Here is a 24,239-nt window from a genome sequence, read left to right as displayed (position 1 = left end):
TCTGACATAGGATCACCTTGACTTTAGTGATGATTTTCATTAATGGCTCCCAAGCCAAATTACTTTCTAATTTCATGCAAGGCGACCCCTTTACCCAGATCCACGTGGGGCTGTCCAGAATATTTATGGGCATGGTGTCATGACGCGTTGCTAATAAATGACATCACCTGGTTGCTAACTGGGCTCATCATGATTCACGTGTGGGTGATTTACTGATTTCCGGACCCCGGGCGCCCAGAGTTAATTTATGATATGTATATATTTTTTTTAAGACAGCACACATGTATGCTGATGACACACTTACTGCCAGCTCACTCTCTGCTGCTCCTCGTAGCACACCTTGGATGGCTCAGGGTGTGCTATGAATGTGTGACCAATGCATTTTAGTGTGGTGATGCAAACACCAGCACTAAAATGTGTTAGTCTAACTCCTGCTGTGTGGCACTTGGCAGGGCTGCCCCATCTCTACCACTGCAGAGACATGCCTGGAGCTCAGAATAAACCTAGTGGTCTGCAGAGATACAAAACAATGAATAGGTGGAAGGACATCTCTGCTGCAGTTGCTGAAACCCCAACACTAAAAAGAACAGACTGTTAAAACTAGTATTTACTTGCAACCATTTGTCCCTTTCCTAAAATATGTCCTTTTTTCCATTATCACCACAATCATTAGATAACTATTGTGTAATTATTTTTTAGGAACTTGTACTTTTTTTTGTACTTTGTGCTGTTGATACATTTATATTTACACCATGTGTAGCTGAGGGAGGCAAGGATGGTGCTCATATTTAGGTGCAATCTCTTTTTATTTATATATTTGTTGATCCACATCAAGTGTCAGTGTCAGGTAAAATGCATTTTACAAGCTGTTAGTCCTGGCATCCTTCACGTGGTTTCCCCTGGCTTTTTTGCCTACTGGCCACCTCTTTTGCTGACTTTATTTTTGCTGGCATTAGGACTCTGCCCACTTTTCCACTGCTAGCCAGTGCTAAAGTGCATGTGCTCTCTATTTAAAACATGGTAACATTGACTTATCCACAATTGGCATATATAATTTACTTATAAGTCCCTAGTAACGTGCACTACATGTGCCTACGGCCTATAAATTAAATTCTAGTAGCAGGCCTGTAGCACTGGTTATGCCACCCACTTAAGTAACTCTTTGACGTGTCTCAGACTGCTACTGCAGAGACTGTGTGTGAAGTTAAACTGCCAAGTCGACCTGCCAAGATAACTCCCTTGCCAGGGCCAAACCATCCTTTTTAATACTTATAAGTCACCCCTAAAGTAGGTCCCAGTCAGCCCAATGGCAGGGTGCAGTGTATTTAGAAAGTAGGACATGTACTTTGAAGTGTTACATGTCCGGGTAGTGAAAAACTCTAAAATTAATTTTCACTACTGCAAGGCTATCTCTCCCATAGGCTAACATTGGGATTACCTTATTAGATCTTATATGTATAATTTCCAATTGGGAAGAGATGGGGCCCTCAAGTTTGGTGTCTCTGGAATCACAATTTTAAATCCACATTTCTGGTGGTTAGATTTTAAATTGTAACTCTGAAAATGCCACTTTTAGAAAGTTGGCATTTTCTTACTTTAGCCATCTAGTGCCTTCTGCCTGTCTTTGAATACACATCTGGGGTGGGTGGCAGCCGGGCTTTGTGCCTTTCCTTCAGACAGCCACACAGAATTGGAGCTTCGGTGTGACTGATGGATCATCCATGACTTGATGGGCCATTTAGAGCAGGATGGGCGGGAGGACGTGACACTCCTGAACAGGCTGTGTCCTGTCTCTACACAAAAGGGTGCACATCCCACTGTAGTGAGTCTGGAGCCAGGGCAGGAAGGCAGGGACTCTGTGCACTTCAAAGGCCTCTCTTTGAAGTCTCCCCCACTTCAAAGGCAGAACTGGGTATACATGCTGGACCTCTGAAACCACCAACTCATTTCACTTCTGGACCTGTGGATACTCTACCAGGAAGAAGGACGACTGTGCTGCTGAAATCGCTGTCACTCTGCTGGACTCCATTGGACTTCTGCTTTGTTGTGCTGACCTGCTGCCCCCTTGCCTGGGAGTGAGAAGGACTGGAGCTACATCTCTCCAACACAGAATCAAAGTGGCTCAAAGTGGATGCCTGCTTGCCTACAGTTGGCAGTCTCAGGGACATCAAAAACGTCCATCCACTCATCATCAGCACCTAGACTCTGCCATCTGAGAGTCTTGCCCTACCAAGTGAAACCAATCCAGTCCTGGGCCCCTGGAAGTGAGTGCAGAGTGCTGCAATTGTAAAAATCCATGCATCGCCATTGTTGAGTTATTCGTTTTCAATGCAGCTCCTTCAATGCCTATGCATCTCCGCTTCGGAGACATCCCATCGCCAGCTGTGCGGCTCAACAATGACACATCACCTACAACAGAAGGTTTACAATACAAAGCATCCCTTATTGGACGTCTCTATGATGATGCATCGCCTACGAATTCTGTACTTTGGTGCAGAAGCATTGGACCCTGTCCACTCAACTCGGCTCCGTCGACGGCGCAACCAAGGTACTTTGCAGCGGGATAAGGCTGGTCCCTGTATCTGACCCATGTTCCATTATGGTCGTACTGAGCATTGGATTTGTCTCGGTCACGTGTGACCAGTTAGCTCCCGTTAGAGCTTTAATCTTTTAAACACTACATGTCAATTTAATCTTTACAAATTCATAACTCCGGTTCTGCTTAAAGGATGTTTGTCGATTTGGTCTTGTTTTGTTCATTAAATTTCGCTCTATTTATCTAACCTGGTTTGATATCTCTTTGTGTGGCGTTTTCACAATTTTATTGTTTTAAGTGTTACACAAATAATTTACGCATTGCCTCTTAAGTTAAGCCTGACTGCTCTGTGCCAAGCTGCCAGAGGGTGCGCACAGGTTAACCTAGGGTGTGTTTCTGACTTACCCTGACTAGGATTGTGGTTCCTGCTAGGACAGCGTGCATACCTCTGCCAACCAGAAACCCAATTCCTAACACAAGCTAATCTTCCTTCATCAGGCTGTAGGAGCATAACAGTGGGAGACAGTGGAATGTTACAATTGGCTTGGAGGAGAGTGTGATGTGTATTGCACCCAATACAATTCTACTTCATAGGGTTTTGGTTTTCTGTGGTGCAATAGATAGCACCTATTACAAGGTTCCCCCTCATAATGGGGAATAGCATGCTGATTTTGGTGTTCACTTCAACAAACACACTTGTGTGTTTGGTTATTTTCTCAGGTGTGTTTCCTTTTCAATAGCTCTCTCTGTTATGTCTTTTGGTATGATGGGATCTGTATCATAGACTAGGGGCTCAATTCACAAACTGCACTTTGAAGTACATAAAATACTGCTATAGTAGTAATATTTACCTACTACAAAATTCAGTTCACAATTCTGTGGTAGAAGATCTCCACCTCTCCTATCTTTTCTATGCAGAGATCTCTGCACATGTCAGTTTGCTACCTATGGGCCGATTACGATCTCGGTCGGAAGGCCTCCAGACAGGTTCTGAAATGACCAAATCCGATTGGGAGCCCATGTTTCTGACAGAATTATCCCACGTTCTGGATGAACAAGTACGATGTGAATCTCCCGTCCGCGCTGACCGAATCATTTCTGAACACGATCCTGTCAGTCTGACTCGATCGCAGCCGATTTGTGCCGCGCAGTGGAGCTGGCTTCCGAATGAGCGAGTACGATTCACGATTCGGACAGCCGTATCGACTCGGTTTTGTTGGGATAAAACAACTGTGGGAATAGGACTTCGGGTGGCCGTGGCAGGCCCCCCTTCACCCAGGGTCATCTGAATTGGTCACAGGGGGTACCCAAAGGTCCCCCCTTTCCATGCATGCACAATGTGGCGGGCACACTGGGGTGCCTGCCGCAGGGTGCACGTTCCCCCCCTTTGAAATGGGTACACAGGCTTCTATTGAGTCAAATTCTCTAGGAAAGCCATCCGGATCTGAGCCGTACAAAGGCCTTTCCTAGCGAAATCGTAAATGACTCAGTAGTAAATTTGGAAGGTGGCGATGGTGGTGGGAAAATGGAAAATATCTTCTACAAATTGTGAGGGGTTTAGGGAAAAGTTATGCGGGGTTTAAGGAGGGGCAGACTACTACAAACATCCATGCACAAAAGAGTAAGCCAAATGCCATTCATAAACTGCACTGCTAGACTTAGTACAGGCAAAAAGGTGACACAATCGCAGTAAATATACCCCAAGCCAGCCGTGGTGTCAGTCATGTGCCACACATGGCCTCTCACAGGTACTGCAACACACACTCCAGTAAAATATAATGGATACAGGAACTTACAATAATAACCCATATGAACTAATGTAAAACATATCACATTATCTACATTTGTTTAATGTTAAAAGTAAATATAATTATTAAATACTTATTTTATCATTTGAAAGCATTTAGCAAACTTAAATTTGAAGTAAAATGAAGTTATTACTGTATACTTTTGTTGGAGAAAATAAACATAATTTAAATGAATTCTACCCCACACTTTTATATACATAGTAAATAAAAATAAATGTATTATTGTGGATGAGAATAAAAAAAATGTAGGACATGTTTTATAAATTAAGTAAATATATTTTATTAAATTAATTCTCTAATATACATTTAATTTAATGAGTCAATTTGCTGTATAAAGCTATTTTATTAGTTCCAGGTTTATCGTAAATATTTTACATTGTTTTAAACCTTTCTTTCGAAAGAATAATAAACTTTAATAATTTTTCCTATACTTTCCCATAGGGTGATCCATGCCACACTGGTTGTGATATGCACTTACAAGTGAAAAGTAAATCCTGTTGTAGGAGGCTCCTACAGGGGCCGGAGGCATAGAAGTCTACACTTAGGTGTAAATCTACATTTTGTAATGGTAAATAGTAAAAAAGTGCACCTAAATGTAGTAGCACATTTATAAGTAAGTACATATACATCACAAAACCTCTCGTAGAATACAAAGATGACGACGTCTCTAGTAAAGTTTAAAGTGCTTTAATGTCGTGCAATCAAACACATTTTGGCTGAATTGCAGCCTTGTTCACCGATGGCGAGGTGCCATTTCACACCAGTATTTACATTGCTTACTGCAAGACATGATAGCAAACAGTGAAATCAAACTGTGCTTTGATCGTAGTGATTACCTGAACATTCTACATTAAATTAACTCTACATTCAATGTGTGATATTTACACTAAATTAATTACTGCAACTCTATTTAACCTTTAAAAGCATGATACATCACAGCAATTGTAATGGCATGCTAGAATAAGCACCAACATGCTTAACTTGGGTTTTACATATCACTGTTACGTTGCAACAGCAAAACAGAAGTGAATACTGCACACTGAGGCTAGCAGGCAATGTGTAACAACATGGCGGTAGGAGCCGCAATGCAGCCAATCGCTATACATTTCTCGATTTCTACCAATGTCTAGCTCTACATTAATTGCTGCGATCTATCATGCTTTCAAAGGTTAAATGCATTTGCAGTAATGAATTTGATGTGAATTATCACAAGTTGAATGTAGATTTAATTGAAAGTAGAACGTCCAGGGAATCACTGTGACCAAAGCACAGTATGTTTTCACTGTTTTCTATCACGTCATGCAGTAAACACTGTAAATACTGGTCTAATAGGGCGCCTCTCCATCAGTGAACAAGGCTTCAAGGCAGCCGAAATGCATATGATTGCACAACATTAAAGCACTTTAAACTTTCTGAGAGGAGTCGTCATCCTTGTATTCCACGAGGGGTTTTGGGAGAAATGACAGACTGTTGCTGAGTCCGAGCAAGACAAGAATTGTTGCACGGTGGCAGCCAGCAAGACAGGGCACGGAAGAACACTTCCATATGTGCATTTGCCTTTGTGATTAGGTCCATCGGGTACTTATTTTTGGGTTGGTTTGTTGAGTGATGCCTTTGATGGCAAGATTACGCTAGTTACTATTTTTGAAAACTGAGATGTCATTCCACTTTTTCATAGAATGTTGGCATGCTTGACTAAAAGCATCTCTTGGACAGTCCATATGTGGTGGTTCCAGGAAAGAGTTTCTATCTTCATAAAGAAGTGTATCATACAAATGTAAAGATTGGGTGAAGGAATATTACGTTTCGTATAGTTGAAACGCAGTTGCAGAGAAACATAAACACAAAAATGATGATCTAACATGGAGCACAGCCCAGGAAATTGTTCCGTATTAGCAAAAAATGTGTCCTGTCCATAGAACCTTTATTAATTCTTTGCACTAAGGAATTACAGAGTTGTGTTTTAAATTACTTTGTGATTCTTGGTAGGAGGGCCCATTACCCTTTAAGGTGGCACTGAATTCCCCACGGGATTATGATGTCAGTTTCTGACAGCCTTTCTGTGCCGGCCTTTCTGACATGGATAGGCTGTCAGAAAGCGACTTTGGGGAGCCCCTAGGAGGGCCCCCTTGCTTCTGCAGCCTGCAGTTGGTGGTCGAGGGGGTACCTAGGGTACCCCCCAGTAAAACTCTGCACTGTGTGGCAGACACCGTGGGGTGCCTGCCACAGGGTGCAGGATTTTACACACACACCCATTTCTCTATCGTAGCCTGTAGTACAGCTGGTTTACAACAGTAAGACAAGCTCCCATAGAGAACAGTGGGAATTCAATCGAGCAGTGTTCGTTCGAATCCTTATCAGGCGGTCGGAACCGCCAACCTCAGGTTGGTCGGTCCCTATTCCGAGACGGTGTTGGTGAGAGGATTTCCGACCGCATCGTAATGAGCCCCTTAGTGATTGACCCACAGGGAAAGACAGAAATGCTAGCTTGATTATTTTGACGGCAGGGTGCCTTTTTTTTGAAGGATGCGAGAAAAAAGCTTTGATTTACACGATTACATGTATCATTGTTATTCTATTATGAACTTAAAATGTTCCATGGTTCATAGAAAGTTAAGCTTTATTTTATTGCTTCTGTATAACTCATTATATAGCAGATGTAATTATACAGAGAGGCAAAGTGCAGTAGAACAACATGCATATGTTGGATACCTAAGATTCTCCAAAATATTACAAATGCTTTTTGCAGAGTTAAAAAAACATAATTTAAACTTTTCAACAAAACATCAGTATCAATTGTGTTTATTTTATTTTCCTCTTAACATTAAAGAGCCATATATAATGTAGTACCTATAATAAGCTTGTCCTTTGAAACATAATTGATAACCTACAACAAAAAACTTTTTTTTTCTGCTTATCATCCATTCAACATAAAAAGACAATATTTGACTTTTAGCTCCTTACACAGTTGATAGCATACAATAAAAGAACATACATAGTATGGTTGTTCAATATTTGGTTGTAAGACTGTTCAGATGAGATCAGCTCTTATACAAGCACAGTATTTCATATCCAAATTCACTAGTATACTGGTTCATACATTTATATGTAGAATGATATTAAGAAAGTTCTTAATCCAGAAGGGTATACTCGCTAGAAGGGAGAAACTGTTTGTTATATTACAGGAATATTTTTGTTCTCCAGTTCATGTTCTAAAGACCAATGCAGGAGATCTTGACATAGTTAGAGTCCACTGTGGTACTGTGGTATACCTAGCATATTAAAATGAATGCTTCATTATTTGGCTGAGACAGTTGCAAATATCAGCTGATGGGTGGCATCTGCCTATGTCCAAGCATGGAGCATCTCTTCTATGCTTCCAGAATACATTTGTAATACAGCTTCCTAAAAGGAATAATGAATCAATGTAGTTATGCTCAAAATAGTGAAATCTGTTGAGCTACAAAATAAAGAAAATACATTATAAATCATCTTAATTATTCCTTTAGCCCTATCTGCATATTAGAAATGTATTTGATTCTTTTGGCATTTGTAAGTAATGGCTGCATTTTTCTGTTGTATTAGCCACATTCAATATTTGCAAAGGCTGTTTGGATATTATCTATATTAAGCGCACATTTTCCTCACCTGGGACCTAAATTGAAGATTGCTATAACATACTTCCACACTAGATTGTGTCACTTGATCTGCCTTGAGGATGTTGATCCATGCTGGGAGACCAATTGGTTGCTCTGGCTTTGGCCAATATAGTACAACTGTGGCACAGTATTGGGTGTACCTCCATCTATTGATTGCTGAGACAAAAGAGAAAACAGAAATTGTACTTTAGCAACTTATTGGCTTCAATCAACATCAATGCACATTTTCAAGAAATACTCTAATACTCCTTTCTATAGAATGATACTTTTTTAAACAACCAAAGGTTGTAGTCATGGATCAATTGAAAGTCAATCTTTATCTTTTTTCACATCTTATTTAAGAAATGTGCGCATGCTTGTAAGATAAACCAAGATCTGAAAAATGTTACCTTATGCTACTAATGAAAATGCTGTTCTCTCTTCTATGTTATTAATTGTTCATTTATACTTTTATGGTGACTGTATGTAAATATTTATTCCGAAGCATGGGGATTTATATACTGGATGATTTTGTTGGGTTGTCTACCGCATCCAGTGTGTGCTGTTCAAGAAATCAACCAGCTCTCCCCCAAACCCCAGGTCATTTTGGAGGACATAATATTTTCTAAACAAATGTACTGTCTTTCTTTCAAGTAAATGAGGAATCCAACATAGGAGTTTCTAGTTTGACTAATGTTCACTCTGCTTCTCGAATGCCAGCCTTTTGGGAGATCTTGCTTCAAGGTAACGCTTTAAGCTTTGCCTGTTTTTGGCTGTGCATGACGACCTCTATGCAAGTACATTGTCTTGTCAAACTTGAACAGCATTTTCAAATTTCATTGAATGTTGTAGCCATTCCATTTCCTGCGTGCCTTGAGCTTTACATGTTTCTAACAGAGAGTTTTCTCACATAACTTCTACACTTTGATTAACAATTGGACCTGTACATCAACCTTTAACTTATCCATAACCAAACAATTTTTAATTCCTTTTTGAATGCACTATGCCTGTCTTACAAATCCTTATCGATCAAGTCTAAAGTTTCCACAGCCACTATTCATATGTCAGTTTTTTCCATACATATCATTCTGCTTGTGCTGTGAACAAAATCTTCATTATTGTTTCAAACTTGAATATATTTTTATTTGTTTTATATTGCATGAAGCATCATTATATTGCATTGTCATGCTAATGCATACAATTACAAATCACAAAAATGTAGCTTTAACATGTAATAGCCTTGATTTTCTGTGTGCAAATTACAAATCCCTTCACTGAGCTACGCCTCACTTGGGTACACAAAAACTTTACTACACAGTCCGACATTTCACATCCTGAATCCCAGTGTTAGAAATATTGAAAAGTGGAATTTGAGTGAAGTTGCACTAGGTATGGTCGGTCGCATTTCTGCCTTTGTATATTTAATATCAGAACATAGAGAGGGCAGGCAAATGGCCAAACAAGGGATGGCCAGGAAAGCATTTCAGAAGCTCTCACAATGGTGGTCCTTTGAAATCGAAATACATACATAAGCAGCTTTTCACTCTCCAAAGAAGTGTACATTTACACCCAGAAATTGCAGCTTAGGCTTGTTTTCAAGATGGGCAGTGGGAAGGTATTACTCCCAAACTTTACTGGGGGAGTGAAATACATTTTGCCAGAGGAAAAGTCACTTGTTTCTGTTAACAAAAGTAAGAAAATACAGGACTATTCACACTTTTCAGATATAATTAGGTAAAGTTGTTTTCTTTTGTTCATATAGAAATATTAAGTCTAAAATTGAGAGATCAACATATATTACTTTCTTTTTTAATCAGACCCACTCTGCTTAAAAGGGGTGCATGAGATGTTAAGCCTTTTCTTAAGACATAAAATTGGAATGGAGAGGGAAGTGCCCCATATCCAGCTCAGAGGTCTTGTTTTCATTTCTGCAAGATGAGTTGCAGAAGGCCATTCAATGAGTAAAATAAAGTAATTATATGCAAAGCTCAGTGTTTTGAAAATGCTTTCCGAGTATGGTAAACTGAACAGATGCCGAAGCTACAGAATGGTTGACTGAACAAATGTCTAAACTCTTGTACTAATTCTAGGTAGGATCATCCCATTGGTTGGATATAGCCTTTATGTCCTTTGCTGGGTATGATTGCCTCACACACCAGAAAAGTAAAAAACCCTTGAGGGTTATTGTTAGAGCCGGTATTCCCTAGTTGGCTGAGGTAGGTACCTTAGGCCAAGTAGGGATCCTCGCTTCCACGTCAGGGAAAGGAAGGACACCTTCTCAGATAACCCCTGCTCACCCCCTTGGTAGCTTGGCACGAGCAGCCAGGCTTATCTTCAAGGCAAATGTGTAAAGTATTTGCAACCATGCTCCCAGTGACCCACAAAAGGACTCCCCACGAGTTTCATATAAAATAAAGTATACGTTTATATAAAAAGAAGCAAATCGCCTACAGGTAACCAAATCCTTGGAAAAGACGAAGCGAACCCAGAATAAATTTGTGCCAGCGTTTATTCAGTGCCCAACACCAATGCCACCATTATGCGTTTCAGCCCTCGTGGGGCCTTGATCACATGACAACGTTTGAGGGCGTGAAGGAAGTATTTAAAGTGCTAATACAAAACTCATTATCAGTTGCATCAGGTGTGCTGTTTAGCAATGGACATAAAGAACATACTCTGATCACACCACAACTTAAAATTATGTATGATAGATCAGAGAACAAAATCAATGTAAGATACATGATTAAAAATAAACGTGAAATACGAAAATGGAGTGAACGAAGATATCTACACAGAATATATATAAAAAGATATACGAAGAGACCACACGATAAAAATCCAACATAAGCGTATTTGTAATATACCTCCTGGCCAGTTATTAAGTCAAAGCAAAACCAAAGGGGATGATGGACGGAGTGTTGAACATTGCAAGCACTCACCCCCAGTCAACTGATCTGGGTTTAATCCATCATCATTCTTTAGCTCACTCCGCCACCCCAGTAGTTCGGGCTGGACTATTCCCATGAGGCACAGGGTCAGACTGATTTGCACATGGCCATGTCTGAACTGGGGTGGCGGAGTGAGCTAAAGAATGATGATGGATTAAACCCAGATGAGTTGACTGGGGGTGTGTGCTTGCAATGTTCAACACTCCGTCCATCATCCCTTTTGGTTTTGCTTTGTTCGCCCTAAGTTGGCAGGGTATGCCCAGACGTGGATCCCTTGCTCACTTTGCCACTGGATTCAAGCGAGCCTCGCTGATGACTGCTGATTAGCCAGAAGCCGGTCCCAGGATGCTTGTTTCCGGTGCAGGGAATACATGGCTTGGCAGTTCGGGCTGGACTGTTCCCATGAGGCACAGGGTCAGACTGATTTGCATATGGCCATGTCTGAACTTGGGTGGCGGAGTGAGATAAAGAATGATGATGGATTACACCCAGATCAGTTGACTGGGGGTGAGTGGTTGCAATGTTCTACACTCCATCCATCATCCCCTTTGGTTTCGCTTTGTTCGCCCTAAGTGGCAGGGTATGCCCAGACGTGGGTCCCTTGCTCACTTTGCCACTGGATTCAAGCTAGCCTGGCTGATGACGGCTGATTAGCCAGAAACCAGTCCCAGGATGCTTTTTTTATCCGGTCCAGGGAAGACATGGCTTGGTAGTTCGGGCTGGACAGTTCCCATGAGGTACAGGGTCAGACTGATTTGCATATGGCCATGTCTGATCCGGGGTGGCAGAGTGAGCTAAAGAAGGACGATGGATTAAATCCAGATCAGTTGACTGGGGGTACATGCTTGCAATGTTCAACACTCCATCCATCATCCCCTTTGGTTTTGCTCAGTTATTAGGTAAGCCAGCTCTTGTAAGTTCTGTTGGTATTAATGAGCACTTCTAGGTCATCCTATGCAGTCCTAATGCAAGGCTGTGCAGTTCGTAATGCTAGAATCAGGCACTTTACAATGTAAGAATAATGCAGTTCGTGATGCAAACTAATGCAATGCTTAATACAACCATCCGGCAGTTCGTTATGTAGAAATAATGCAATGCGTAATGGAACAAACAGGTAGTTCGTTCTGCAAACTAATGCAATGCGTAATACAACAATCAGGCAGTTCGTTATGCAGAAATAATGCAATGCATAATGCAACAATCAGGTAGTTCGTTCTGCAAACTAATTCACTGCGTAATACAACAATCAGGTAGTTCGTTCTGCAAACTAAAGCAATGTGTAATACAACAATCAGGCAGTTCGTTATGCAGAAATAATGCAATGCGTAATGCAACAATCATGTAGTTTGTTCGGCAAACTAATGCAGTGCGTAATACAACAATCAGGTAGTTCGTAATGCAGAATTAATGCAATGCGTAATACACTCCAGCACCGATCACAGTGCTCCAGACGGTCTCTCCGCCCCTCTTACTGACTCGCGGTCAGTTTCCTTCACCATATGCCCCCAGCACAGATCCAGTGTAAACCACAGTGCAGCACCCCGCTCCGGCCCCAGTACTACCACTCCTTGGCACGTATGGGCCGTGACAACAGCTGGGATAGAGGCTTGTGCTACCGGAATGGGAGAGGCCGAGAGCGTCTCTCTCCGATGCGACTTGGTTTATTCCGGGCTGATGACGATAATGAAGTACTCAGGCTGCAACTGGGCACATGCACACAGCGTCGCTGAGACTCCCTTGAGTCTCGGGTGAGCACGGTCACAGGGCAATCTTTACGAAGATCTCAGGCTGCACGAAGCACACGCACACAGCGTCGCTGAGACTCCCTTGAGCCTCGGGTGCGCATGGTCACAAGGCAATCCTCACAATGGTCTCAGGCTGCACGAAGCACAAGCACACAGCGTCGCTGGGACTCACTTGGACTCCTGTCGCCCCTGATCACAGGGCAATTCTTCCGAGTGTCTCAGGCTGCAAAAAGCACACGCACAGAGCGTCGCTGAGACACACTTGAACTTCTGGTGCCCACGATCACAGGGCAATTCTTCCAAGGGTCTCAGGCTGCTCGAAGCATACACACACAGCGTCGCTGAGACACACTTGAACTTCTGGGGCCCACGATCACAGGGCAATTCTTCCGAGGGTCTCAGGCTGCAAAAAGCACACGCACACAGTGTCGCTGAGACACTCTTGAACTTCTGGTGTGCACGGTCACAGGGCAATCCTCACAAAGGTCTCAGGCTGCACGAAGCACACACACACAGCATCGCGGAGACTCACTTGTAAGCTAGGTGCACACAATCACAGGACAATCCTCACGAAGGGCTCAGGCTGCAAAAAGCACATGCACACAGCGTCGCTGAGACTCATTTGGACTCCAGGTGCCCACGGTCACAGGGCACAGCTTACGAAGGCCTCAGGCTGCAAAAAGCAAATGCACACAGCGTCGCTGAGAGGCTTCTGGAAACGTTTGTGTACCTGAGTTTCCACAACAGGGAGCCTGCTCACCTCGGGCTCTTGGGGTTAAGTTACTTCAGGACACAGCACAGCAAAGTCCTTTCAAGCAGGGGGATACAGCACACAGCGAAGTCCCTTTAACCTCTTCTTTGGTTAAAGCAGACAACTGCAGGCCAGCCCCAGAACACACAGCAAGGGTCAGTCCTTTCCTTCAGTCTATTCAGCAGTTTCTTCCTTGTCAGAGGTTCCTCTTGAGCACAAAGTAGTTTTCAATCCTTTTCAGTCTTGATCAATCCAATTCCCAAGTTCAGGGGCTTCAGCTCTCATAGTTATACCCCTAAATGCCTTTGAAGTCTGTGTTCAGGGGGGCACTGACCCCTGTTCAAACCAGTCTTGGGTACCTCCCTGCCAGTGACACCTTCTTCCTTTGATTAGTGGGGGTCTGGATTCTCAATCACTCAGCAGGATATGGGACTATTGTTTTATGGCAGCAACCCAGGCTTCTTCACCTCTAGGGGCTACTCCTCCCCCCTACACTCCAGGTGCAGGTCAGCCTGTTGCTGTCTCACCTCATCCCCTGGATCAAGACATTCCCCAGATCCTATCACATTTAAATCCAGACAGTCAATCCACAACTAGGCAGAAACACATAGAAATGTTAGAGCGCAAAAACCCAGCCACTTCTAAAAGAGTGGTTTCTAACCACACAGTGCAAAAACCACCTTCATAAAAAGATGTGTTATTACATTGTGAGCTCAGGCATACTAAACTTCACCTCTCCAATTTAAGCCTTTGGAAAGACAGGCTGAAAAACATATTACACAGCCTCCCCATTCTGTCCTATGGGCAAGATGGCCTTTCAACAGTGAAAAATGAAATGGAGATTATTTCACTGTCAGGATATGGTACACACCTCAGTACATGTCCTACCTTTCACATGCACTGCACCCTGGCCAGAGGGCACCTTGGACTTACCATAGGGATGTCTGATGTGCATAGAAAGGGAAGGGTAAGTTCTGGCAAGTGGGTGCACTTGTCAGAACAAAATGGCAGTTTACCAATCTGCACGCAGGAACTGCAGTGGCAGGCCTGAGTTCTCTCTTTAGGGCTATTTGTGTGGGTGGCACAATTAGTGCTGCAGGCCCACTAGTAGCATTTGCATTACTAGCCCGGCACACATGGTGCACTTTACTAGGGACTTTACTTGTACGGTAAACATACCAAACATGGACAACCAATTACCATTATGCTTTACACAGGGAGCACTTGCACTTTGACACTGATCTGCAGTGGCAAAGTGCCCAAAGCATCTAAGTTGGCGACACCATGTCAGAAAAAAGGTCTAGGGGGAAAGCAAAAAGTTTAGGGAACTTTAGCCAAAAAGGGCCAAGCCCACCAGTTATTAGTTATTAAATATATGTTGCATCCACACAGGGTTAACAATTGGTGGTGGTTGCTCTCTCTTGTTTCAGTTACACTCCAGGAATTGGAGCAGCAGAATTTGCAAACCGTCAGTCCTGCTGATGAGCAATAGATGCTGACTTCACTGTCAAGTACATTTGGATCTTTGCTATCTCTGCCTTAATGCTGGTGATCTTCAAGACCAGACTTTGTACCTCGAAACCGATGCTGGTGTTCTTTAGGTCAACAGTGCCACTTGTGTACGTGTGTCCATTGTTGACTGCAAGAAAGGACATCGTTTTTGTCATGCTCTCTCTATTTTTCCTTGTGTCTCTTTTGCTGGGTTAGAGATGCTCAGCAGTGGCATGATGTGTGTCTTTTCCAGTAAAACATGTACCGTGGATTATTTTGACCAAATGGCTCATGTACCTCTTCTGTAAGGCAGAAGTAGTAAATAGAGCACAACAGGCACCAATGGTGTGCAAATTAAACTAAATATCATGCAATGTCTGCAATAACATGACATGTGTATTTGTAAAGTGCACATTCACCCAGAGGTATCTTGGCGCTGAATAACAGATGTTTCTTGTTACCGAATTCAATGGTACTCATTTTATCAACCTCAGATGGATGAAAGGCTGAGTGGACCCACCAGGATTTGAACCTGTGACCATGAGGTCAAACACAGGTCCTTGCAGTGGAGTCATTAGCCCACTGAGCCACCAGACCGAGCTTGTAATCTACATTTACAGCATCCACATATATGACACAAATACTTGCATTATGAAAGTACTACTGTAAACCATTGTGTTCTGGTTGGGCTGCAGTTTAACAGCACCGAAATAGCACTTGGTAAGGAGAAGTGGCACTATATAGACAAGCATTGTCATAGTCAATAGATTTTGCCTTTGGGACCTTATAAGTATTTAGCCGTGCAGCACATTATCCTGGGTGCTACACCATCTACTATTATTTCACATGCCGAAAACGTCATGCTGGACATTAGCATGAGAGTCCAGCAAACAAAAAATTTGAAAATATACATATTAAAAATCACCAACTGAAACAAGTGGAAATGATGAGACACCAACAATCAGCTTAGTTATGCTAGTGAAAACACATCGAATTTCCTTTTTGCAGTTTATGTGTCCAAACACCCATATGGTAGCAAGTAGCAGGTATACCCCAACTGCACAGTATTCAGTAAATATCAAAGGAATCGCTAGTGAGCTGCCTACTATCAGGGTGGCACTGGGATAGAGAATATGCATGAGCGCCAAAATAAAAATGCCCCCAATAGCAAATTAAATAGCTGAAAAAGTGGCTCACACGTCTGCATCTTCAGCTAATTATACCGCATGTTATCCTGCAAAAGGAAAACAATAATAGAATACTGCCTAGAGTATCTGAGCATCGCAGGCACAAAATGTTAGATTCATAGAGGGCTATGTTAATTCTATATCATGCATTACAATAGTTTAGCTTTCTCCCGCTGGAAACTCCGCTTCCCAATAAAAGTTAATGTGAACGTGCATTTCCCCTTGTTTCATTAAATATCCCCCACATTGTTGTGCCTAAATACATGTACATGAGAGCATACACTGCTCATGTGCGTGCTTATATGATGTGAATTTCGATTTGTTCCCATTAAAGAGGAATAATAGACTTGCAATGTCCCTCTCTGTGACTGCACACTGCCAATGCTAATTTGAAAAACCCGCCCCCCCCCCCAACCTATTTTATTTTTGTTTAGGGCTCGTGCCCCCTGCACTCTGCATTTTAGTACCTGTGGTTTTGCTGTTTTCAGTATATGTATGGACTTAAATATACAAAAGCGCTGAAGACTGACTAGTGAAGTGGTCAATTAATACACCAGCCTCGTTGCACTCACACATCCTCGAAGGCTTGTCAATGGCGTAACGAAAGCTGAGGCCCCCCCCCCCCCCTGCCATGTACACGGAGGGGCACCAACTCCGGATCTAATCCGAGCTCTTGGGCCAGAGTATTGCGCTGTGGGGGTCCCCCTGCAGCCCGGGCCTCCCCGCACCGCGGGGGCTGAGGGGGCCTGTGTTACTCCCCTGAGGCTTGTTCATGGTCCAGCACAGTCCATCTCACACGCTCCATTTCTGGAGGGAAACCAACTGTGGCAAGCCTGGGTGGAAGCCTCTTGTTCCAGTAATCTCTGCAGGGCTTGGGTTACTGTTGACGCGTGATGCAGGCGGCATGTCTGCTGCAGTGGTCAGGAAGCCGCCTGCATGTGAGGTGAGACGCTATTGTTACTTTCAGTCCTCTCACTCTTGAATGTGATTAGAACAGTGTTTCTTTATGTTAGCTGCTTTTTATGGCTTCCCTGACAGTGCTCTGTGGATGACTCATGCTTCCTGCAGTCAGCAGATAATTAATTTCTGAGTTTGAGGGCTCTGCGAGAGGCACCAGTCATTAGAGCTGGCTCACAAAATTTTGTGTATTTTCAAGTTTATGTGCAGGTTGATTTTCACAGCTGTGGGTAAAAGCAGCTCCATTCTGCTAATCCTTTCCCTGACTTTACAGGGGGCATATTATCAAGGGCCGGCGATAAATATCGCAAAGCGCACTTAGCGCTTGCATACCTATCGCCAGCTATCATGGTGGAAAACAGCGATATCCTAGATGATAGGGCCTGTGGTCTTAGCCACACAATCCACCCCCCATGTTAGGTATGCCTTAGTCAGGAATTTAACAGACGTTAAATTCTTGCGTTGAGGCATACTTAACACGATTTTATTTATCGCTAACCCTCCTTGATAATATCGCGAAGCTGCCTTCGCGATATTATCCCACGCCTCCTTTGCATCTCATTATCGATGCGAGGAGTGTGAAAAAGGGCCGATACGTCAAGGAATCACGTGCTAGCGTGGCTCTAAAGTGGCGATATTATCGTCGCCCCTTGATGATATGCCCCCAGAGGCGTCGGAGGCAGGCCAGATCGCTCAGTCACTCTTGGTTACTGAGCGAGTCCACTATATTTTTGCAACATTTCTTCTGTCAGCCTGTTTATTCCTAAATGCATGGTGACAAAAGGGGCAGAAAAGATTCTTCCCGTTTCAAAACGATGCCACGTTGCAACTTCTATGTGTGCTGCATTAAGTAGCACATATAGAAGTTGTAAAACGGCATTTAAAAAAAAATATTGTTTATGTGCAGGAAGGGGTATCTTCCTGTACATAAACAATCATTGACCTTTTGCTGTTTTAATGTGTGCTGCACAATGCATCACACATGAAATCAGCAAAGGGTAAGACCAGGTTTTCCCTGGTCTTAATTCTGGCGCGGCCTCCTATTTACGCCTCCCTTGTAAATAGGGGGCAGCATCAGAATCAATGGGGGTTGTGGTGGAACGCCCACAGTAACACCCATTGCCCTCCCCTTTCATGCAAAGCATAGCGTGAAAGGGGGCCTCGTAAATAAGGCAAAGCCCCTATGGCCAGACGAACGTCCATAAAAGTGACGTTTCCGTGGCGATAGGGTCTTGTAAATATACCCCTTTGTGTCTTGTTGGAATGCACTAGAAGATTTACAAAAATCTTTTCCTCATGCACAAATACCTTTTGCATGTGTGCAGATTCATAGACGAAATCTGTGAAAAAATGAGGCGACCAATTTGCTTTTTCATCCCACAAAATTTCTTGGTGTAGTGTGTGTAAAAACGCGGGTGTTGGGGGCTTCTATCCTCTCTCCAAAAAGGGATTCAGTAAGATGCTCCTCTAGAAGAGTATAAACAGAGTGTCAGAAGTTTGAAAGGCTCGTAAATAATAAGAAAATTACTTGCTTCACATACTAAACTTTACACTTATCTCAAAATTTGACACAAGCATGATAAATCAAAATAACACAAATTGTCCCTCAATCTAACACTGGATCAGTGATCCTGCACACAGCGCTACTAATACACAGGGTGTTGGTAATTTCGTGGAATTAATGTGCCATTTTGAGGTTTCACTTCAGAATGGGGAATAACAGCGACTGATTCCTGCTTATTTAACTATAAATCAAGGCCTTTTTCCATACACACATTTTGTCAACTTTTTACCCAATAAGGGCCATTACCACTTTAGATTGAAGTGTAATTTAGTAAGGTCAAACAAACCAAGAAATGAAATGAAAGGAACGTACAAAAAGCACTACTACCTGAGGGCATCTTAGCGCTTACAGCCAGAGCAAAGATCCAGTCAGCAGGGAAGAAAAGTCAAAAAGAAAGCATACAGGTCTTTATAAGTTTTCTGAAACAGCCACTGGAAATGAGCTCCAAGGTTTTGCATAAGGCAGGAAAAGGATTTATGTCTCTACCAACTATGTTTGATCTTAGGGACCACCACCTCTTTCTTGCTGTTGGATCTCAGATGGCGATGGGGGTATAGCCCTGAAATCACATGGCAGTGAATCTTGGACCAGAGTTGTGCAGTGCTTTGTGGGCCACACACAGTGCTTTTAACATGGTTCTTTTGAGGACCAGAAGCCAGCGGAGCATAGTTTCTTGACCACCGAATGATGCCTCAACAATTTAAGAATGAGGCGAGCTTCCGCATTCTGTGCCACTTGTAGCCTAGATTGCAGAGCCTTTGTTCAGTCCCAAACACAATAATCTAGCCGAGAATCAATGCAGACCTGACCTGTGTGATGCAATGGGGATGAAAGGAAAAACATTTCTTAGCACCTGTAAAAGAGCAAAGCAGGTGGCTGCAAGCTTATTGACATGAGAAGAAAAAGACTGAGGGGCCGATCCCGATCCAAGTCGGAAGGGCACCAAACGCGATCCGGCCAGAAAAACTACGTGCCGTACGCGTGTTTTCCGCCCGACTCCTACAGCTGTACGAGCGAGCAAATACGATGCGAGCTACATGAAATTCACCGACCGACTCGTTTCCGGGTCCGAACCGCTCCGTACGTCTCGGTCGTAAGCTAACCGTGGCGTGCAATGGATGCGATTCACGACCGAGCCAGTACGATGCACACGTCGGACAGCCTGTGCGAGCCGGAGTGTCCGGCTTGCAAATCGTCCAGGTGGTTGCCTTTGGGGGTCTGTGTCGGACCTCCTGTCACCAGCAGCCCTACGACTCGGACACAGGGGGAAGGAGACCCAGGCATGTATGGTGCGGATGGCACCGACGCGTACTCACTGTAGGGGGCGCACTTTTCCGCGATGTACCCATTCAGTCAATGGGAGCCCATGTACGTGTCGTACGACCGGCTCCCATTGATTTCTATGGGAGTCCGACCGAACCGAGTCCGACAGCATACGGCCGCATCGTACTCGCTCGGTCGGACTGCAGGACTCCGGCCCGGTCGGAAAACACTCCGGATCCGGCTCGGTCGGAGTGCTTTCCGACCCGGATCGGAATCGGACCCTATATAGTAGACATGAACTGCAAAATTCTTCACGCACTATCACACAACCTTTTGAATGCTTGCTTTGGTCAAATATTACAGAAACACCGCTCTATGGTATACTATTAGTGGATATTCTTTAGACAGAGGTGAAGTATTATTTGCAGTGACAAAATTCACTTAAAAGTTAATTGCCTGATTTCATCTTAAAAGAAATTAATACATTTGGTGGGCAGACAGAATATTGAGTAAAAGATATAGAGTTGCACAAATATCGAGTATTAAATATCGACGGCAAGAATATCGTGGTCAATATCGACTTAAGTAAGGTAAGTAATATCGATTTTAAAAATATTGAAGTGTTCAATATCGTTTTCAAAAATATAATTGTTAAAAAATTTTTTTTTTAATTAATGTTATGTATTTTAGTATATATTTTATATGTATGTTTTTTGTATAAGAATTGTTTGCATTTTTAATATATGTGTTACATTTTTAATAGTTATTAATTTTTATTTGAATTTTCAGATTTTAGTTCTGTAGCGGGTTGTGGGTTTATAGGGAAATAGGGTGGGAAGTAATTTAATTATATGAAATTAATTGCTTATTTTTTATTGATTAATATTTGTTTAATTGGGATTTATAGTTTACATGTGCAAAGTGATGTATTATTAATTAATTAATAATTGGTTGTTAATTTTAATTAATTCATTGATAATTAATTATAGTTATTATGTAATAAATGTTAGGTGTGTGTTGTTTATAGGTGTAAAGGGTGTGAGGTAATCTATTTTTAATTTATAAATTAATAATTGGTTGTTAAGGAATTTTAACTAATTAATTGATATTTAATTATCGTAATTTTGTAATTAATGTTAGGTGTGTGTTGTGGTGTGTATAGGTGTAAAGGGTGGGAAGTAATGTATTTTTAATTGATGCATTAATTGGTTGTTAATTAATTTTAAATAATTAATTGGTGATTAATGATCGTATTTGTGTAATTAATTTTGTGTGTGTATTGGGGCTTAAAGTGATAAAGGTTGGGACGTAATTTGTGTTTAAATAATTAATATATACTTGTTAACTAATGTTAATTATTTGATATTTATTTTGGATAATATTTTATTTTGTGTGTGTTGTTTCTACTTTTAAAGGGCTAAAGGCCCACCCTTATTTAATACATTTTAATTACTTTATTATTAGTCGTTAATAGTAATACTTTTTAATGTAAAAATAAGTTTTAATTGTGTTTTATTATTTTATATTTTAATTTAGCTGTGTGTTGTGGATATTAAAATGTTAGTGTGTGTAGTCAATGAATGTGTATTAGTTTTTTTATTAATTATATTTTTTAATTGATTATTAATTATGGTAATTATGGAAGTAAATGTAATTTATAATGTTGAAGTGTTTTGTTTTTGGTGTGGTGTTATAGAGTAGGAAATAAAATAAAGACATTTAAATTAATACATTTTTTGTTTGTAAATATTTTGTTAGTTTAAAAAAACATATTTTCTTTTATATAATATTTGTAGGTTTTTGTTATATGTAATTAATATTAGAATATGTTTTCTTTTTATATATTTAATATATTAGATTTTTTAATTTTTTTAATATTGTTTATTTATTTTTATGATTTGTTTTAATATCCATATTTTTTTTATAAGTGAGTAGTGATTTTTGTCTCTCTGCTGTCCAACACTTTCCCTAATGTTGCACTCAATGGAGTGGGAACAGTAATTTGAAACTCTCCGCTATCCAGCACTTTCCTTACTGTTGCACTCACTGGAGTGGGAATAGTACATTTTACCTCACTACTATCCAACACTTTCCCTACTGTTGCTCTCACTGGAGTGGGAATAGTAAATTTTACCCCTCCGCTATCCAACACTTTCCCTACTGTTGCACTCACTGGAGTTGGAATAGTAATTTTTACCCTTCTGCTATCCAACACTTCCCCTACTGTTGCACTCAGTGGAGTGGGAATAGTAAATTTTACCCCTCTGCTATCCAACATTTATCCTACTGTTGTACTCAGTGGAGTGGGAATAGTAATTGTTACCCCTCCGCTATACAACACTTTTCCTACTGTTGCACTCTTTGGAGTGGGGCTAGTAATGTTTGTCCCTCCGCTATCTAACACTTTGCCACACCTACCCTACTGTTGCTCTGATTATATCGAGTAATTTAGGTTTATATATTTTTTTAATAGTTTAATGTTTCCATTTATTATAGATCTGTTTTTTTCATATTTTAAATCATTATTATATATTTTTATTTTTTATATTTTAAACTTTTAACATTAATTTAAAAGATAGTTTATTAATTGTCTTAATGTACATATATATTTATAGATTATTATGTTTGTGTGTTCATTTTTTATTATGTTTATGAATTATATTTTATTCCAATGTATATTAAATTTATTTTATTTTGTTAACATTATATTTAATATATATTATTTTACTTTATATTTATATAAAAGTCGATATTTTATGCATCTATATTTTTTAGTCTATATTTTTGTACTTACCTGTTTAAGTATAGGAGTCAATATTTTTGTTGTCTATATTTTTTACTCGATATTTTTAAACATCGACATTTTTACATCAATGTTGTGTCAGTGAACCAATACATTTATCAGAAAGCAATTTTGCCAGGAAAATAGTTTGTGTAGAAAGTACCTTGAAAAATACAATTTATTCTCAATCAAGTCTCCTGGCTGCATCTTGCAATGCTATTTTATGGAAAGTGTGTGCTTGTGTGAAAAAAGTTACACTTGGGGGCCTATTAGGATGGTGGGCAGACTTTCATCTGCCCGCCACCCTAGTGGTGCTGGGACCGGCCGCCAGTGGTGCGGCAGTCCCGCTGTGCAAATTAGGATCGCATCCAGTATATTAACATTGTGGTGGGCTGTGCTGTATTCAGTACCCTCCACAATGTTAAAAGGGCAAGTTGTGCATTTGTATGCACAACGTAACAGGCACCGCGTGGTGCCTGCCACCTTGTGCATGCAAAGTGCAGCCAGCCACCCCCCCAAACCCCTGGGGCCCGCAATGGGCCCCCAAAGGCATTCTCTGCATGCCTTTCCATGGCGGAGTCTCCGCCATGGAAATGCATGAGACCGACATCATAGTAATATGGATGGCGGTGCCTGGAAGGCACTGCCACCATATTGCAGGTCTTTTCTGCCCGGTAGGCAATCGGGCAGATTGCCTACCGCCGGAAAACTGGCAGACGGTCTTTCCGTCCGCCTTGGTCCCCACCACCATCGTAATATGGCGGGGGGAAATGTTAGGCGGGCGGACGGAAATGGCGGGCGTATCACCACAGCAATACAGGTGGTGGCGATCCGCCCGCCATCCTAATAGACCCCAAGGTATCTGCAAGCCACATTTCACTAAAAAAGTGCAATTTCACAATTTTGTTATGGAATTTCAAGTAAACAATCGTACAGCTTTGCACACCCCTAATATTAGTCCATTGCAGGCCAGCACTATCGGACATTATCTCTACTGGCCACACAGTACCTCTTGTAAGCAAAGTTGTTCTGGTGCAATAGCCCTTCTTACCTGTTTTATGTTGCGATAACAGTATTCTTGATGACCATTAATTCTCCTGACAAAGACCCTCATTACAAGTTTACTGTAACTTTGGGCCCCTGTACTGTGTTTTTGTAAGCAATGGTTACTTTTTCTGGATGTGACAGACTTGTGAGGTAGTGCAGCAATTTCCAAAGAGGCGGAGAGGAAAGTCCACCAGAGACCATTTTTACCATCTCAAGAATGCACATAGATGCAGGTGCAGTCTATCCTCCTTTCCTGTAGATGTTGTGTATTCTGGATCAGTATTCCAAACAGTATGTTGTGAAGAGTGATTGAGTCCTTGCACCAATTATAACTGATTCAACTCTACAGTGGTTGTTTCTGGTGATTTAATGGTCACAGTGAGGTTCTATTGATGGAGGTGGTGCACTCTCTAAAAGTCAATCCCTCCAATATCAAGTTGCAGCCCTCTTTTTGTGAAACTGAGCTCCAGACTGTATGAAGATGCATGATCCCTATACCCCCCTCTTCCCTGAAAGTGCCCG

At 41.7% G+C, this 24,239-nt stretch overlaps 1 protein-coding gene across 6 annotated transcripts in view; it reads left to right on the top strand.

Annotated features, from left to right (window-relative positions):
• Window positions 1–24,239, top strand: part of ARRB1 (arrestin beta 1) — a 793,940-nt gene that overhangs the window by 757,116 nt on the left and 12,585 nt on the right. For 3 of the 6 annotated variants that reach the window (XM_085623374.1, XM_085623375.1, XM_085623372.1), the window contains one exon: window positions 8,703–8,726. The exons of the other annotated variants lie outside the window; for them this stretch is intronic. In XM_085623374.1, the coding sequence (XP_085479500.1) occupies window positions 8,703–8,726 (24 nt within the window). The remainder of the gene's footprint in view (window positions 1–8,702; window positions 8,727–24,239) is intronic. 6 annotated transcript variants of the gene reach the window in all.

This window comes from Triturus cristatus, chromosome 8 (genome assembly GCF_964204655.1).
Source record: "Triturus cristatus chromosome 8, aTriCri1.1, whole genome shotgun sequence".
NCBI classification, from domain to species: Eukaryota; Metazoa; Chordata; class Amphibia; order Caudata; family Salamandridae; genus Triturus; species Triturus cristatus.
Note: the sequence above shows the minus strand (reverse complement) of the source record. Positions and strands in the feature narration are given on the sequence as shown.